The sequence below is a fragment of the Calidris pugnax genome, unplaced genomic scaffold, assembly GCF_001431845.1.
Source record: "Calidris pugnax isolate Ruff unplaced genomic scaffold, ASM143184v1 scaffold32, whole genome shotgun sequence".
Taxonomy (NCBI): domain Eukaryota; kingdom Metazoa; phylum Chordata; class Aves; order Charadriiformes; family Scolopacidae; genus Calidris; species Calidris pugnax.
In genome coordinates, this window is record NW_015090783.1 from 634,216 (window position 1) to 650,870 (window position 16,655).

Below are 16,655 nucleotides of genomic sequence, written 5' to 3' on the forward strand. Positions count from 1 at the left end.
TATTGAGTATTTATTGGATTACACATAAAGAGCCCAGGAATTACCATGATTGTTCCTGCAGTTCTCCCCTTGCTGCTGGCCCCTGTGAAGCGCTGAAAGCCCCTGCTGATCCAGTCTGCATCCTCTGTGGTCCCCAGAGAAACCCAGAGAAATCTACTGCAGTGATGGGACTGTGGAGTCCTCCCAGTTCCTCCCAGCTCCAGGAGCCAGGCACTGCCTCAGCTCCAGAGCTTCCCCTGAGGCCAGAGTTCTCAAGGACCTGATTCAGTTCCCCCCACCACTGACTGGAGTCCTTCTAGCAGAATGTGTTGTGCTGAAGGAGGAGAGATACCCTGTTCCATTCTCTTTATTCCCAAAATCAAGTCTTTCACCCCCACCAGGTCATTCCTGCAGGGAACAGTCACTCCTGCAGGGCTGGGAGTGACTTTCTGCAGCCGCACGATCCAGAGGTGGAATTTGCCCCATATCTGCTGAGCCTGGCAATAAAAGGCATTGAGCCCAGATAGGAGATAACAGCAAACACCACTGAAATTCAGAAGCTTCCAAGATGCCGTTAGCACCACCCCTCCCACCCAGAGTGGCTGGTTTGGTCTCACTTCCAAGGCTCCCCAGCGCTGCGGCTCGTGGCTCAGCTCTGGTCCTGTGAACAACGCAGGACCTTCAGCCAGACATGGAGCTCAGGTCTGAGTGAAGCACCGGGCCAGCGTCCACACCACTGAGATGTTCTGCTCCAGAGACCTGTGTGAGAGCGAGATCAATGCCCATGCAGGGCAAGTAAGGGGCTGCAGGGCCAGGGAAGGATGGCAGCAAATGCCCCAGCCCCTTCCAAATGCCCTGGGGAACGCAGTGCTGGGGAAATGTCCTCACCTGGGACCCCACAACAGACAGGACAAATCACCCCTCATGCCTCCTTCCTGGTGTGGAGGAGGCCCCAGAAGGGAGGTGTCCCTGTGGTTCTTTATTTGGGCCAGAGAAGGGTCAAATATTAGGTGTGTGTGTCTGCCCACCTGGCTATCCTGATCCATGGCCTGGATTGTCACTGTCAGAGCCACTGCTTGGGTCCTGGCACTCTCTGCCTGATGGAAGAGGATGGGACATGTTACATCCTCCTACATCCCCCTGCCCTGGTGCTGGCCCCCTCCCACAGCCAGTCCCAGCTCCCTCCCGGGCACATGCTGGGATTGCAGCTCTGTCCCAGTGCTTTGGCCAGACGTACTTCTGCTTGCTCTGAGGGAGAAACTGAGCTTTGCCCTGCTCCTCTGGAGAGGATCTCCCCGGAGAACTGGGGGACGGGCAGCCTTTGGGACCTTTGGGCGTGCAAAGTCTGCTGGCTCCCCGTGCAGGACGTGGCAGGATCAGCCGAGTCGCTGCCCTGTTCAGCTGAGAGTGCCTCAGCCAAGGGCATCTGGCTGCCAAACTCGCTGGGACCAACCTCCACCCCGGCAGTGCCAGCTGGCACCAGGCAGGCTTGCCCTCTCCCTTGGCCCTTGCCCAGTTCATGAGCGCTGTGACAGTCCCAGGCCAGGACTGTTTGGCTGTTTAACACTTCACTGCATTATCTTTCTGCCACAGGCAGCGAGACTCCTCCCCTGGCTTTCACAACACACAAACGTTGACAGTGCAGGGACAGTCCCAAGAGAAAGAACAGTGGGATGGACACAGAGATGGCAGGGATGAGGAGGTTCTCTGGTCCCTCAGACAGGGAGCAGCGTCTCCACCACAAGCCCAGGTCATGGAGAAAGGAGAGCATGGCAGTTCTGATGTTTGAAGACTTGGTGATGAGTGTTTGGAAGAAGAGCAAGGAGATCTGCTCATCTCAGCACTTCCAAATTCCCCAGAGCTGCTGCTTCCCCTCCTTTTCCACCTTCTCAGGGGATCAGCTGCTCAGCACCCTGAAACGCTGGGGTTTGCTGGTTTCTGCCAGCGCACAAGGAACTGCTTCTGAAGGGCTGAACAACAGATGGGATTATTATTTTTTTTTTTGGCAGCTAAAAGGCAGTTAAGTAACCCACTAGAACTTGATAATGTCACTAGAATACATTAAGAATATAATCTCGGTAGCAACCCAAGGATAGAGATGTTTGCTTTCATGACACACTCTGTGAATGATTACTTCTGCCACCACTCCCAGCAAATCTGCTTGCAGGAGCCAGCCCGGAGCCAGGAGCACACTGAGCCGCACCGTGGCCACCAGCAGCACTGGCAAGTGGAAGCCCAGAGAAACCAGACAGTTTGCAGAGCCCGGGCAGGGGAACCAGGTGTCCCAATACCTGTGTGTTGACCTGACCTGCTTTGCACTGGCAGAAGGAAAAGACACATAATTAAAACTCCAGTTTGAGAACTGATGCTACTCCCAACTCTGCCATTGACCCACCACATGACCATGGGCACTTTGGTAGCTGGCTTCTGCTTCCTCACCACCATACCAGGAATGACCAATGTCTCTCCATTTTGAGGGTTTGGAGCTGCAGCAGCAGCTGCTCCACACAGGAGAGCCCAGGATGGTGGCAAGGCCAAAGTCCCAGTGGCATCTCAGAGCCTGCACTGCCGAACACACTCGGCTTATCACCGGGCAGGTGACTGTTGGCTGACGGGGACATCTGCAGGGACAGCCCCTGCCATGGAGAGCAGGATAAGAGAACACAAAGGAGGAAATGAAGCTGTGGAGGTGCCAGCAGCTCCCTGCCCTGTCTGAGGGACCTCCCAAGGAAGCACCGGGAGGGAGTCTTACAAAGAGAATTAACAGCCTTTCCCCCACAGAGGCAGCAGAGAGGCTTCCCCCTGCCAGGGGAAGGGAATGAGCAAGCGCTGGACCAGCAGCGAAAGCCCAAGCCCAGCCAAGCTCTGGGGACTCCACCAGTGTTGATGGCAGGACCTTGGTGGAGCAGCACCAGCGACGACAGCTGGGCTGTGTTAATCTGCTCATCTTTGAAGGGAGTGCCGGCTTCTGAAACTGCTGTTTCCCAGAATATGAACCCTGTTACTGGAATGTAGCCAGCCATGGGAACCCAGCCCACTTTCTCCAAGCCATTGGACTCGACATTGGAGTGTCAAGTGTCTAATACAACCAGAAAGCAAGGGTGCTCAGAGCATGCCACGGTCCCCCACCCTGGTGTAGGTGCAGAAAAGCTGCTTTAGGGGGGAAGATGTCTCACCTTCAGCTCTATAAGAGGATGTGGAGTCCATCTGGGCTGGGAAATCAGAAAACTCCACTGGACACCAATGATCTTCTCCAGCTTGCAGCAAAGACCCTGGGCCATCCCCAGGAGGCTGATGGGGGGAGTGACCAGGGGAACTTTGGGCTCAGGAGCTGCCCCAGGAGGTGGCCAGGTACCATAGCTCCTGCTGAGGAAAGGCCCTCGTCTGGCCCAGGTGCTGTAACGTCGTGCCAGAGGCTTTGTGGTGGGGAGGCTGTCAAACACACGGAATCCTTCTTTTATGGCAAAATCCCAAGCCAGGTCAGCCACAAACTCTGCATCCTCCGGGCTGCTTTCACCTGGGGCTGGCCTCCCTGGGGACAAGAGAAGAGTAGGACACCTCTGTTTGAAAGAGCCGGTATTTAAAAGATGGGTGGACATAGAGCTTAGAGACATGGTTTAGTGATGGTTTTTTATCAGAGTTCGGTTGTTGGTTGGACTAGATGATCTTAAAGTTCCCTTGAACCTCACCAATTCTGTGATTCTATGTAGTCACATCCCAAACAGCGCAACGTGCCCTTTTCTGGGCCAGCCCAGCAGGACTCAGGGAGACTCCTCGCTACGGAATACGAAAATAACATCTTGTTTTTCTCTGATAAAGACTCCCAGGCCAGACCTGATGTACGCAGACAAACAGCACCAAGCGTTCACACCACCTCCCTGCTTTCGTGTCTCTCTTCTAAGGTGGTGCTCAGATTGAAGGTCTGAGAGCTCCACGGCTCTGAGCTCTGAACTCTGGCCTCTGCTCACTTCTTCCATGAAAGAAAAGGGATCACACAGCAACCTCCGATCAGCACAAACAGCAACAGACCAGACGTTGCATCCAGCAAAGAGGAGCCTCTGGGGAAACACCCTTTGTGTGCTCCCCTTTGGCCTTTTTTGCTGTTTGCAGGACACATCCTCCACACAACACAGCCTGCCTGAGAGGGCACAGCAGCTTCACACCCTCCAGAGCCTGTGCTGGAGCAGGGAGGGAGCTCTGTGCTCTACAAGACACTCTATTCACATCCCTCTTGTCTACATGCACCAATAACTCGCTGCACGATTACTCCCAGGTCATCTCCAAACAGAGAGGTGAATCTCTCATTTTGAGTCCTTATTTCCCACAGGAATTCTATGCTGAAAGCACCAGACTGCCAGGAATGCCAGGCTTTGCTTTACCACCTGGAATTTTGGAGCTTTCAGGGTGCACAGCCAGGAGTGCCCGAACCCTGCGGCAGACGCTGCTGGTCTGACCTGTCCTGGTTCACTGTGAAAGTTCTCCCCACACCGATGCTCGTGTGTCTGTGCTCTGGCTGGAGACTTGTGTGGAACAGGAGTGGCATGTTTGGGTTCCTCACCTTCCAGAGAGCATTTGTAGAGTCCCTGCAGCGTTGCAGCCAGTCGGAAAAAGGCAAAGGCCATGTAGAAATTCCAGTTCTCAGGGTGCTCCACTCCCATGTGGTCACAGTACATCCGGGAATACTCCTCTGCCGTGGGGACTCCCAGGTGCCCCAAATCACACTTCCTCAAGCCTGGAAGGTGTAAAGAGGGCAACAGTGAAGCAGCAGACAGTGAGGAGCTCAGAGCTTTCTAGTGATGCTGTGAGGCTTGTGGCTGAGCCATGCAGCTGTGGAGCAGCAGAGACACCTGCACCCATCCAACACCTGCACTGCTGCTATGTGGTTTCCATACATAACCACGGGGGTTTGGCACCAACCCACAGAGATGAAATGCATATGGGGCAGTTTTCTTCACTGGGGTGAGACTGGGAAAGCAGTGATTGACAGATCTTCCTCCTAAACAACAGTGATTTTCCTCTCTGTTTACACCTATATTGTTCTTTTCAACAACTGTCTAACTTTGTGGACAAACCCCTTCTGGGCTGGCCTGGTTCACAGCTTTCCCACCTGACAGAATTCCCCAGCTTTACAGCTGAAGTGAGAGGGGAAAATAATCCAAAATCATTTTTAAATACAGTTTTGCCAGCTGTGAAGCAGGACCCTCCTCTCAGGGGCCATCCCTGAGACAACTGCTGACAAAGATCCACGTGCATGAACAGGGTGACGGTACCAATCAGGACAGGGAGAGCACCCAAATGGGTGGCAGATATGGGACAAACTGGTGGTAGGGCAACCGTGGCACAGTGATCACTGCACACACAGAAAGATGTTTCCACCCTGGAGGGAGGGGAGAAAGGGCAGAGCAGGGAATACGGTGCGAGACCCACAGCCCTTTCCAGCTGCAATGAGCCCCACTGTCAGCTGAGCTCTCTGGGCAGGAGCTAATGTGTTTCTGAGCTCTGGTTCCTCTCTCCGTGTGTCAAACGTGACTTTGCCCCTCTCTGTACCTCTCAGTGCATTAAAGTGAGGTGGCAGGAAGTAGGCCATACAGTTATTCGCCAAATCAGAGATGGGATCTCCTAGAGTTGAAAGCTTCCAGCCAAGGACAGCAAGGACTTCTGGCCTGTCTGGATGAAAGACCAGGTTGTCCATCCTGTATCAGAGGGAAAAAGAGATCAGGAAAGTCTCAAGAGGGGAAAAAAATCCCAGTGCTCAGCAGCAGTAGGTGCTTTCCAGTGCTCTTCACTCTCTTCAAAAATTGCTGAGTCCTTTGGGAGGCTGCACAAGTGAAAGATTAATTTCTGCAAGCGTAGGTCAGGGCAGACAGAGATTACCCAATAGTGAACTCCCTGGTTAATGATGAACTGAACTATGCTTTGAAGAATGAAACCAAGTTATTCAGATCCTCAGATCACTAACAGATGTTACAGGACAAAGCTAGCCAAAAAGTGAATCAGGCAAGTCACTGTCCAGGGGGATCTTCTGGTCATTTCAAAAGCACACAATAACTCCAGGCCCTGCATTGTCATGTGCTGTAGATTATGGGTAGTACAGCCTTCACCAGTTTGAGCCCCAGGAGAGGGCAGCAGCCTACTGAGGAGGAAGGAGAGAGGGCAGCCATCCTGCTGGGGTGCAGAGAGCTCACCAGCTTCCAGTCACACTGGAAATGTGTGTGCTGAACCTTGTGGGAAGGAGCCTTGGCCCAGAATTGGCACACACCTACACTGCAGCCCCACAGCCCCGGCAGATGGGTCTGATAACACAGAAGCAGATCTCAGCATCCCTCAGCCCTGTCCTCAGCCACCACGCTCCTGCACGACTTCACCTGGGACACCGGCAGGTTTTGCCATACATCCTGCAGCATCTCACCAGCCACCCAAACTCTTTAAGCATCAAATATCAGCAACATGCACCAGGACTGATTTCTGAGTATTGCAGAAACAGCTGATGAGCCCCCAGTGTTAGACCAGTGTTTGCAGTAGTTGGGAGAAGAAATCCTGAAACACCAGTGGGGCAGCAGGACTGGAGTCGGACATCAGGAGTCCAGGCTTTCAGTTCCTGGTCCCAGTTTCCCTGCTTTGGAATGGGCACTGCTTTTAAACTGCCGCAGATCACTAGGCAGATAAACACTGGGGAAAATATGAGAGCTCTGGGTGCAAGACAGCACCAGTCAGAGCTCTTGGGATATGTTTTTCATGACAGATGCAAAGGGTTTGTGGCCCTCTAGATCTTGCTGCCTGGAAGATGCTGAACATGACTTCTCTGAAGCTGCTGCACCAGCCCAACTCATCACCTCTTTGGAGTCTGCATAATGCTTTACAGCCTCTCTCCCTCTCTGCTGCCTGGGATGTGCTCCAGGGAAGTGCTGTCTGCCAAGCAGTACCTGAAATCCCCATGCACAACTGTCGTCTCCTGAGACTCAGGAAAATGCAGAGGCAGCCACTCGATGAGTCTCTCCATGGCTGGGATAACATGAGTTTCCATGGCTCGATACTGCTTTGTCCAGGTCTCAACTTGCTGCTGAATGTAATTAGCTGCAAAAAGGGAATGAAGGCTCTCAGGGTAAGGGATAGGGACAAAACAGCTTCAAAAGAGATGCATGAAAGGTGCATGCAGAAAAAGTCAAAACACCCAAGCAGATCTCAGTCCAGCACCCCGAGATAAGCTCCAAAAGTTTAATTGTGATTTCCAGGGGTCTGATACATTCTTAACTGGGCACTGGATTCGATATTTCGGTGGAAATAATCAGATCTTGTACAAAAACGTAACTTCCTCAGCAATTCGGAGAAGCTGAGATAGCCCTGCAGAGGCACTGGAGGAGCTGAGGAAGTTTGGTCAGTGATGGCAGCAAAAAAATTACTCTTCCACCCACGGTGCAGCTCTTGCTCATGGCAGGAAGTTCTGGGGTCTGCTAACAGTAGCTCTCCACACCCTCCCACCACGCCTGGGGATTCAGACACCCTGCTACTCATCTTCACGTTCCCAACTGCCCCCAAGTTTGACCCAAGTCCTGTACTTGAGCTTATCCTTTGAAATGCTGACACACAGGAGAAGAAAACAGTGCCAGGGGATACACAGCCTTCTCTCACCATGCTCCCCGAGGTCCTCCAGTTTGGCTGCTCTGAGGTCTACGCTGTGGATCTTGGAGAGGACTTGACTCATGGCATCATAAACAGCCCTCCGCTGGCTGGGCTGCAGGGTGGGGAGGGAGACGTCCCTGTAGATGTGGCCAGCACAGTGCTCCATCAGGTAGAAAGGTGTGCCGAGAGTGCTGGGGAAGCAAGGTGCAACTGGTGGGTCTGAGGTCAATCCTGCTACCTACCACCCCTGTGAAGGTGCCCCCAGGCCTCACCTGCACAGCAAGGTGAGGAGCAGCCCCAACAGCACTGCTCCGTGCCCAGCTCAGGCTGGCAGCCGGTGGCACACAGCTGTGGCATGACCAGTCCTGGTCCCTCCAGCCCAGGAAGTTGAGCTTGGGGCTGAGCTACAGCACCAACCATCTCCCTGCCTCCCCTGCAGTGGGCTCTGCAGCCAGGCTGTCAGACTGTATGCAAACAACACCAACAGTGGACACGCATTTAACTGCAGTGCAGAGGCTTATTGCTGCAGCCAGCAGAGCTCTGAGCGTAGCCGTGCTGCTGTGTCCCAGGCACAGACCCGCTGCTATCGCGGCTTGGGGCAAGTCTGAGGTCTGGCAGTTAGAAAAATCACCCCCTTATTGGAAACTTAAGCATCTTGAGTCAGCAGGAAGCCATACGACACCATTTTATAGCAGATTTTCAAAGGAAGAAAGCATTTTGATTAATTGCTAAAATAAGGACACACCTCAAACAAGCCTAATAAAAAGCGTTACTGTCCTTTGAACTTCTGGAGGCCCCTCTAGCCCAAGACCGGGCAAACACTAATTAGACCACTGTACTTTGTGAGGTCTGGCTTCTCATTCCTTCCTCTCCTTGTCTTTGGGGGAACGTGGCTGAGGTTGTCAAGCAGAGAGTGAAAGCTCAGTGACAAGATTACCTTTTATCCTCGCAGAGAGCAAGTACAGTGGGAACAGGAACACCAGCCTCAGAGAGTGCCTTCAGTAGCCTGCCAGGGCGAGCCAGAGAGCCATGTCAGCACAGAAAGGCATTAGGGAATCAATACTAGAACTGCATTGTTGCTAGGCAGACACACAGTGTGAAAAGAGAGCCCTGTGCTCGGTTTTAAACACTCTAAAATAACATGGCTGGGGGTAGGGGAAAGCAGCACAGCAAAATCTTTCTATGTCCCAGAGCGCCGAGACTAAAACACTCTGAAAATACAAGGGGAGATCACAACTGTCCCCCCAGTCACGGTGTTGTGCTGCAACTTCCCTCCCACCCAAGGTGCCAGACGTGACAGTGAGATCCTGCATTTCCCAGCGTGGGCTGGGAGAGCTGTGCTGTGCTCCGTGGGTTGGAAGGATCACAGTGCAGGAGCGGGGAGAGCATTTTTCACAGGCACAGGGTCCCTACCACAGGGTGATAGCACAGTCTTGTATCTCCATCCAGGACTGCTCACGCCAGCTGTACCAAATGGAGAGATCACAGACTGGGACACAGAGCTGTGCAAATCACAGGGGAGGAAAATGTTGGGGGCAGGTGTGTGGACCGTGTGTGTGATGTGGAACAGAAAAGCCATGGCTGGGATGGAGCACTGGCCCTAGGATGGGGTTGTTTGGGATCTCCTACAAGAGTTTTCCCTGCTCTGCTGGCACGAGGAGCACAGCTCCTTACCTGTATTCCCTTCTGACAGCAGAGCCCGAGGGATGCAGGCTCTCAGAGGGCTCCTTCTTCAGCACCAGCAGGCGATCTCCAAACTTGACGTAATAGGTCCGGGTAGACTGTGCGTGACCAAACTGCCGTAACACTAGTGGGCCTGAAGAGTTGAGAGGGTCAGCAGAAGAGAAGCATCAGCTGGGATGATTTCTCACCACTTCCCCAGGTTTTACTTCCCCTTCCTGCACCCAGGTCTGAGATCTCACTTGTCACACTCGGGAACCTACACTTTGCTCCTGTGTCCCAAGCCCCTGGGGGAGCACGGCAACTGCCCATAGATGGCTCACAGGCCAGGAATATTCCTGGCATCTCTTTGGCAACTTGTGCTCGGCCCCTCCCAAATGAGGAAGCCCTAAAATGTCGTTTCCCATTTCTGGGAAACAGTGACAGATCACTGAAACCTGAATGACTGCAATATTTTCTTGGAGATTAGGAGCCTTTCATTGATACTATTTTTCAACCCATCTGTTGCATGATGGAAAGAGCCAACAGCTCCAGAACACGTGAGCCTTCAGGCTGAAGAGCAAAAAGCACTGCGATACCTGTTGCCTGGTCCCTGAGAACATTCTCAAGGTACTTTTGCAGATGATCTTTTGGGATTTCCATGCTTGGTCTCACTGAACAAGTATATGGAACAAACCCTTGCAAAGGAAAACCCAGACAGGTTTCCAGCTCTTTGAGTGCTGCTTCTGGATCATCGACCTGAAAGCAGAAGGGAGGGAGAAACACTGGGTGATAGCCAGAAGATAAAATTGCCTGGCATAGGCACTGCAAGCTTGGGCTGGGCTAATCACTGGAATTCCCTGTGTTTAGAAGGACAGGGGAGCAGAGCTCACTCTTCCCACCAGTCCCATGTTTGTCCTTCCCTCAGTGGTCCCCTCACCAAACCAAAGCACCTGCGCTGACTATCTCCAAAGCCTGTGGGTTAACCACTCGCCAGCTGGCAGATCCATGAAGCCTCACAGCTTCTAGAAATGTCTTAAATGTGTCTTATTTTCTCACATCAGATGGATGTGGTTGTCTCAATCATACCGCTAGGGCTGTTTATCTAACAAGGAACTGAGGTCCGTAAAGGAGAAGCGACTTCTCCGAGGTTACACTGGCTGTAGGGTTTAGAGCCGTGAACGGAACAGGCCAGTGCAGACCTTGACAGTAACCACCACCCCCCTTTAACCCCACCACATCCTGTAGGAATAAGGGGAAGCTGAAACAAAAGGCTTGGCAGCACAATTCTGCCACTGAGATTGAAAATCATGAGCCGCTCAAGTCCAACACAGCTTCTGGACTTGGAAACCATCCCCAAAGTCTGCCCTGGTAGCATTGCTTGGTACCTTCACCGTTTTAATGCCAAGCTGGGCTGCTGCTTTTAGGTTCTGGCTGCTGCTGTCGAGGAAGATGGATTCCTGGGGCTGAACGCCCAACCGCTCCAAGCACAGCTTGTAGATGCGAGGATCTGGCTTGTGCATTCCTTCCCGATAAGATTCAACCATCTACAGCAACAACAAATGGATTATGCATGAGCCTGCTGTGACCGCAAACATCTGTGCAGTGTTGGAAATGGAGGATGGGAGGGTTGGGAAAGAGACTGACGGTCTAATTAACATGTGAAATAAGGGACACGGGGAACTGAGGGCTGACAGAGCTGGATAGGATGTGATTCAAGTGACTGCGTGGGTGCTGATTGCTTGGCTGTGGCTCTGTCAGCTCAAATAAGCCAAACAGGACCAGCCAGTCCTCAGATGGAAGATCTCCAACGAGATGTCATGATGTGGGAGACTCACTGGATGGCCCACACAGTGCTGAACCAATTGCTCAATGCTGTCCAAGAAAGCCTTGGATTGGACCACCTTCCAAATGATCTGGAAAAGCAGTGCCCTGACCATCGCACCTATCAACCACGCCAGAGCAATCTTCACAGCAGCAGAGATGTTGACCATAATCATCTGCCCAAATCTGCATCAACAAAAGTCCTGAGTCAGTCTCTGAATACTCACATTGCCTCACAACCATAAAAAATTCAAGCAGTATTTCACCCCTGCACTGACAGACACTCTAGGAAGAGAAATGAATCTATTAGAGAGATATAAAAGCCAATGCTAATGGAAATCCATATTAAATTAATTTTTTTCCCCACTAATTACTGTGCAGTCCTGTTGCCTGCTGTTACAGAAGAGCCACACCGCATGAGTGATGACACCAGATAGGCCATGGTTATTAAAGTGCTTTGAAAGAGGCTGGGATGAAAGGAATCACAGAGCATCACTCCACTAGGAGAACTTCACAGGCACTGGTGTCACTCAAAAAATGCCCAGAAAGCTGAGCTGATAATAACATAATGTTGACAAGATGACTTTAAACAGTCCCAGGTTTTAAATGTTTCGATAAGACTCCTCTTTGCATATTTTGTTGTCTCAATCAGGGCTATAAAACAAACTTAAGTCATGAATAAACTCCTGAAATTCAAAGATGTCAATTGGGCCACACAAAAAAGCAAATTTTCTGTCATGCTGAGGCGAGTCCTCACAGCTGCCTGATAAAGTGAAGCCACACGAACCAGCTTTGAGGTTCATGGCTAATCTGCTTCATCTTTGCAAAAAGTGTGCTGGGAGAGGGGTCTCTGCCTGCTCAACAGCTCAGGCATGTTGGGGTAAGGGGATTTTTCTAATATGGGGGATGCTTTGCAATTCTTTGGGATGAAACAAGCTTTAAAAGAGTAAAGACTAAATATAAAGCAAGCAGGGGCACCGGGGAATAACATTTATTTCCTATATAGTGTTCCAGCTTCCACTTCCTTTATCAACATGGCTAGCTGTGCCTGTTACACGTAGATTTGTGGTTGGGTGGGCATTTTGCAATGATTTTTCAAATGCACAAGTACCCACCATTCACTCAGACCTTCTTCAAGGTCGAGTCACTACAATGAATTATGCCAGGAAACATTTCACAGATTGTTATATTTATATCTAGTAATAGGTGTTGCCGGTTGCCGTTCATTTGGTACCTGCATGTAGAGAACTTCAGTTGCAGCTTTCTATCGAACTGGCTACAAAAATGCATTTTGGAATCCATCAGGACTTACCACATCAAAGTGCTCTGGGCCCAGGGGCAGAAAGCTTCCTCCATTCAGCAGACAGAAGCTGTTGCTTAGAAGAGCTGTCTTAAGACCTTCTGCGCGGATACACTGTACTGCTTCTGCCATTATGGGGAGCTGTTTTATCATCTCATTTCTGATTAGGTCCAAGAGAAAAGAGTCCACTGGAACACAGACATTTGCCTGAGAAACCAGAGAACCCCCCCCCCAAGAATGATAATTAACCATAGATGGTTTTTAAGTAGGGAGGAAAATAAGAGTGGTTGGGTAGGTCGGTTGCCTGATCATCTTATCTTGCTGTCCTACTTCCTTTGGCAGCAGAAGGCAGTCAGTGAATCTCGCAGCTAAATTGCTTAGACCAAATAAAGCATTCTCACATTACTAACTCTACAGAAGCAGCAGCAGAGATAAAGGTCTGATTTGGGGGATGAAAAATACACTAGGACTGCGCCTGCCGTGCAATCAAAGCAGGTTAGAGATAAATACTGATTTACCAGGCAAGGAAAGGAATCTGCATTTTAGACTGAGCTGTTTAAAGAGACTTTATTTAAAAGAGGATTCTTGCACCGTGTTCCTGGAGCTGTGGTAGAGTGGCTTCTACCAATCTTAAGAACCCTTCCTGGAGGCCATGGCCTCCGTCCACTGAGTGTGCCCATGTACGAGGAGCAGAAACCTTTCAGCTGGTCTCTGACTTCTCATCCTGGCTGACCCTAGAGGTGTCTTGAAATAAAAGTTATGAAATATGCAGGAAGAAGCTCACAGAAGTGAAGGCAAATTCAGCTGACCATCCTGCCTGAGTACCAGAGTGGTGATGGCAGTGAAAAGCCTGCCCTGAGCAGACAGCAATGCTTCCTAGATGGTAAATCCAGACCCTTCCATCAAGGGATTCCTTTGAAAAGCTCCTCTTTGCTCACTGAGCCACCAGATCCCCACATTGCAGGATCCCATTTCCCTGCAGTCAGGAAGCACAAAGAGAGGAGGGGGGAAGTTGGCTTACAATCTCAAAGCACTGCTGTCCCAATTCCTGCAAAAACTCCACAGCCGTCAGCTCTCCTCTTGTGTACTTCAGAGAGGGACTATTTTCCCCTCCAGAGAGGATAGCTTGTTGGATGGTGCCAGCTGGAATATAATTCCGGGCCTCCCAGTCTATACAGAGAAAAGTGAGAAAGCCAGGAGAGAGCAGTTATGGATGGCATCATCAGAACTAAGAAACCAGCTTGAAATCCCCCTCAAGTCTGATGCATCAACCAGGACTCGTGAGAACCGACTGGGATAATTTTTCCAGCCACAAGAGAAGTAGTTTGGGCATTCCCCTAACTGAAGCACCTCACTTCTGCTTTTGATGTGGTGCCCTTGGGGTGAAAACACCCAGTTTTTAAAGTGTCCTGAAGGATGGCACTAACGTTGGGTGGTACCAGCCAGTGCCATTACAGGACAGTTTTGTGACCAGATGGGCTCAAGCCCTGACTGAGAGCTGCCAGCTCAGGCTGCGAGTTGCTGTCAGTTCTAGAACAAGATGTCATTGTCATCATCAGAAGTTCTTTAATATCTTACCGGAACCGAAGGTGGCTGACAGGGACACCTTTCCTGAAATTTACCTTCCCTCTATGCACAGAAATAGGAGGAGCAAATGAAAAATGGAAATACACACCCGCGGCTGTCTTGTAAGGGGACGGGAGGAGGACTCCGCTGGCATCAAAGATCACAGCTTTATAATGGCACCATCCAGATCGCCTCCGCCGGATTAACCCCTGCGGATGCTGCCGGATCCCGGCGCAGAGCAGGTAAGGGGCACGGGCAATGCTCCTCAGGTACACACTGCCGAAAATTCGCAACGGGCCCATGCTGACAGGGGAGAGAGACTAGGACACAAAGTATAAAATTACTTTATTAAAGCAAAGATTTATTCCTGCACACACATGAAGTGTCCCAGCCAAGTTGGGGCACCTGAATGTGGTATTACACAGGGTACTTACACCCTCCAAACGTTCAGGAACAACACGGTTTGACTAATCACTAACGCCCACACTGCTCATCATAGCAAAAATCTGCAAAGCGGCTATATTTTTGCAATGTTCTTGTTGCTTGCCTATCGATCCAGATGTCCCTGGAGTCAGTCCTGCTCGAGTTAATTTTCCGTGATGCCAGGTGATGCTGGGAGGTTTTCAAAGACCTGTTAAGAGCAGCCGTAGGATCCTGGTGTTACCCTGATCGTGTAGGATCCCTTTATCCTTCACAGCTCTAAGCTACGAAGCAAAATCCTTATTTCCAGGGCTGGCCCTTCCTTTAAGTTTATTTCACTTAAGCATGAGCAATACTAAAAGCTGACAAAATACCTGTGTGGTGGGTGTGAGGGGGGGAAGAGAAGAAAAGAGGGGGAGTGGGTGTGTTTATTTTGATTTTTGGGGGAGGGTGGTTTGGCGTGAGGGGATGGGGGCCTGGTCCCTCCGGCTTGGCAGTGTTGCCATGGTAACGGGGCCTGGTAACCAGTGTCCCACCCCTCCTAAAGTCACTCCTAGGGCCGGGGCACGGAGGGAGAGGGGCCCGGAAGGGACACAAAGTCCCTTCCGGGCCCCTCTCCCTCCGTGTCCCGGCCCCGGCAAGTCCAGGCCAGGCCCAGGCCCCCATTAGGCCTAGTCCAGGCCAGGCCTTGCCAGGAAGAGGGCAGGCTTCACCCCCAACTCTCGCGAGAACTCACCCGCAAATCTCGCGAGAAGCAGCCGGGCGCCTCACGCAGCCCCCCGCTCCTCCGCTGCTGCCGCCGCCATCTTCCTCCTCTACTGCCGTTGCCGCGTCGTCGTCGTCGTCGTCTCTGTCGTCATCACAACGCCGGCGTGACCCCGGCGGGGTCAGAGGGGAAAGGTGCGTGAGGCGGAAGCGGTGTTTCATCTCCCTTGGCCTCCCCGGAGCGCGGTGGCGGCGGCGCCGGTGGAGGAGAAGAAGGAGGAGGCCTGTGGTGGCCGGGCCCATGAGCGTGTCCCTGGTGGTGATCCGGCTGGAGCTGGCCGAGCACTCCCCGCTGCCCGCGGGCTTCGCTTACAGCGCGGCTGGTGAGTCCCTCCGGTCCGGGTCCGGTCCCCTCCACACCGGTGCTGGTGGAGGGGGGGACCGGGCCCCGGTGCGGGACAACCACGGCGGGGGAGGGAGCTGTGCCCTGTCCGCCGGCCCCAAGGCACCCGGGGGCAGTCCCGGTGCTGCCGGTGGGTCCCGGTCCCCCCGCCGTCCCCGTTGCCAACGGCTCCTTTCTCCTGCGCAGCTCCGGAGATGGCTGCGGAGAGCACCGGGGCGGCCCCGGCTGCTGTTGTGCCGGCCTGTTTGGAGGGGAAAGGCCCCGGGGAGCGGGCGGCCATCCTCCACCAGCATCTCGGGCGCAGGGAGATGACCGATGTGATCATTGAGACCATCCAGCCACGGCCAGGTACCGGCCTCGGGGGTAGGTGGGTGGGGAGTGCTGTTTCTTGGGTCTGTGGTTGGTTGCCCACCCAGCTTGTGTGGTGGCCCCTTTCTGTCTGTCAGTCGTGTGGGGATGGTGGAGGTGCGGCCGGGTTTGTGGGTCTTGAGTCAGTCAAGCAGTTTGGAAAACAAGTAGAGGAGCTGAGGAATTGGGGGCTGGATGGGAGAGCTGGTTATTGCTGGAAAACAATTCCTGCTCTGTAAAGAGTTAATTTATTCTGGGCTATGCCATGAGCTTGTCGGTGTTTTGCTTGCCAGAGTTGCTGGCCCATAGTAGTTGAGACCATACAGCTCTGGAGACATTTAAATTCCCTGATAGGGAGGAAGTTTAAAGATGGGAATGCCAGGTCTTGTCAAACATCCAAGCTGCCATCAGAGCAGCACGGGAGGAGCAGCCCGCTCCGTGCCCCTGCTCAGCAAACCTCTCCCAGTTGCTTTATGTTGGTACTGGTGCCTGTTGGGATTTCACCTGCCGCAGCACAGAACCTGCTGAGCTTGATCTGCGGCACCAGGGTCCTGCCAGGGGCTCGCACCGGGTGTCTGGCAGCTCTGGAGTTTCCCTTGGAACCAGCAAAGATGAGAGGTCTGCTGAGCTTGATCTGCAGCACCAGGGTCCTGCCAGGGGCTTGCACCGGGTGTCTGGCAGCTCTGGAGTTTCCCTTGGAACCAGCAAAGATGAGAGGTGACTCGTTCTGCTGCTTTCCAGGGTTGTAATTTGGCTTTTTGGAGAGCTGTTGTGTACATGCAGGCTGTGCTTAGGGAACAGCAGACATTTCTGATGCGCCATTAGTAACGT

The 16,655-nt window shown here is 52.4% G+C and overlaps 2 protein-coding genes across 6 annotated transcripts in view; one reads left to right on the top strand and one right to left on the bottom strand.

The window, feature by feature from the left end:
- ACAD10 (acyl-CoA dehydrogenase family member 10) lies at nt 1-15,243 on the bottom strand. 5 transcript variants are annotated; one of them, XM_014964084.1, is made up of 16 exons: nt 15,105-15,243; nt 14,383-14,579; nt 14,058-14,268; nt 13,404-13,552; nt 12,395-12,589; nt 10,647-10,805; nt 9,858-10,017; nt 9,274-9,415; nt 8,537-8,605; nt 7,609-7,790; nt 6,903-7,053; nt 5,527-5,672; nt 4,538-4,711; nt 3,156-3,511; nt 1,008-1,076; nt 1-738 (listed from the first exon to the last, which is right to left on the bottom strand). In XM_014964084.1, exons 3-16 carry the CDS (start codon nt 14,248-14,250, stop codon nt 661-663), a joined length of 2,223 nt encoding a protein of 740 aa, XP_014819570.1. In that variant the 5' UTR covers nt 14,251-14,268; nt 14,383-14,579; nt 15,105-15,243; the 3' UTR covers nt 1-660. The 5 variants fall into 5 exon arrangements, with proteins under 5 accessions (XP_014819570.1, XP_014819578.1, XP_014819597.1 ...); XM_014964092.1 differs by lacking the exon at nt 1,008-1,076; XM_014964111.1 differs by lacking the exons at nt 13,404-13,552; nt 14,058-14,268; nt 14,383-14,579 and having other exon boundaries at nt 15,105-15,230.
- Nucleotides 15,222-16,655, top strand: part of BRAP (BRCA1 associated protein) — a 14,394-nt gene continuing 12,960 nt past the window's right edge. Inside the window, exons 1-2 of the mRNA XM_014964134.1 lie at nt 15,222-15,456; nt 15,663-15,824. Of these exons, the coding sequence (XP_014819620.1) occupies nt 15,375-15,456; nt 15,663-15,824 (244 nt within the window). The 5' untranslated portion in view covers nt 15,222-15,374. The remainder of the gene's footprint in view (nt 15,457-15,662; nt 15,825-16,655) is intronic.

What these genes read in the sequence shown, in the direction of transcription:
- ACAD10 (XM_014964084.1), bottom strand. Translation starts at nt 14,250, where the DNA reads ATGGGCCCGTTGCGAATTTTCGGCAGTGTGTACCTGAGGAGCATTGCC. An exon ending in GCTCTCTGCGAGGATAAAAG is followed by an intron (nt 7,791 to 8,536) that starts GTAATCTTGTCA and finishes TTGCTTCCCCAG; the next exon opens with CACTCTCGGCACACCTTTCT. An exon ending in ATCCTCTTATAGAGCTGAAG is followed by an intron (nt 1,077 to 3,155) that starts GTGAGACATCTT and finishes CTCTTCCATCAG; the next exon opens with GCAGAGAGTGCCAGGACCCA.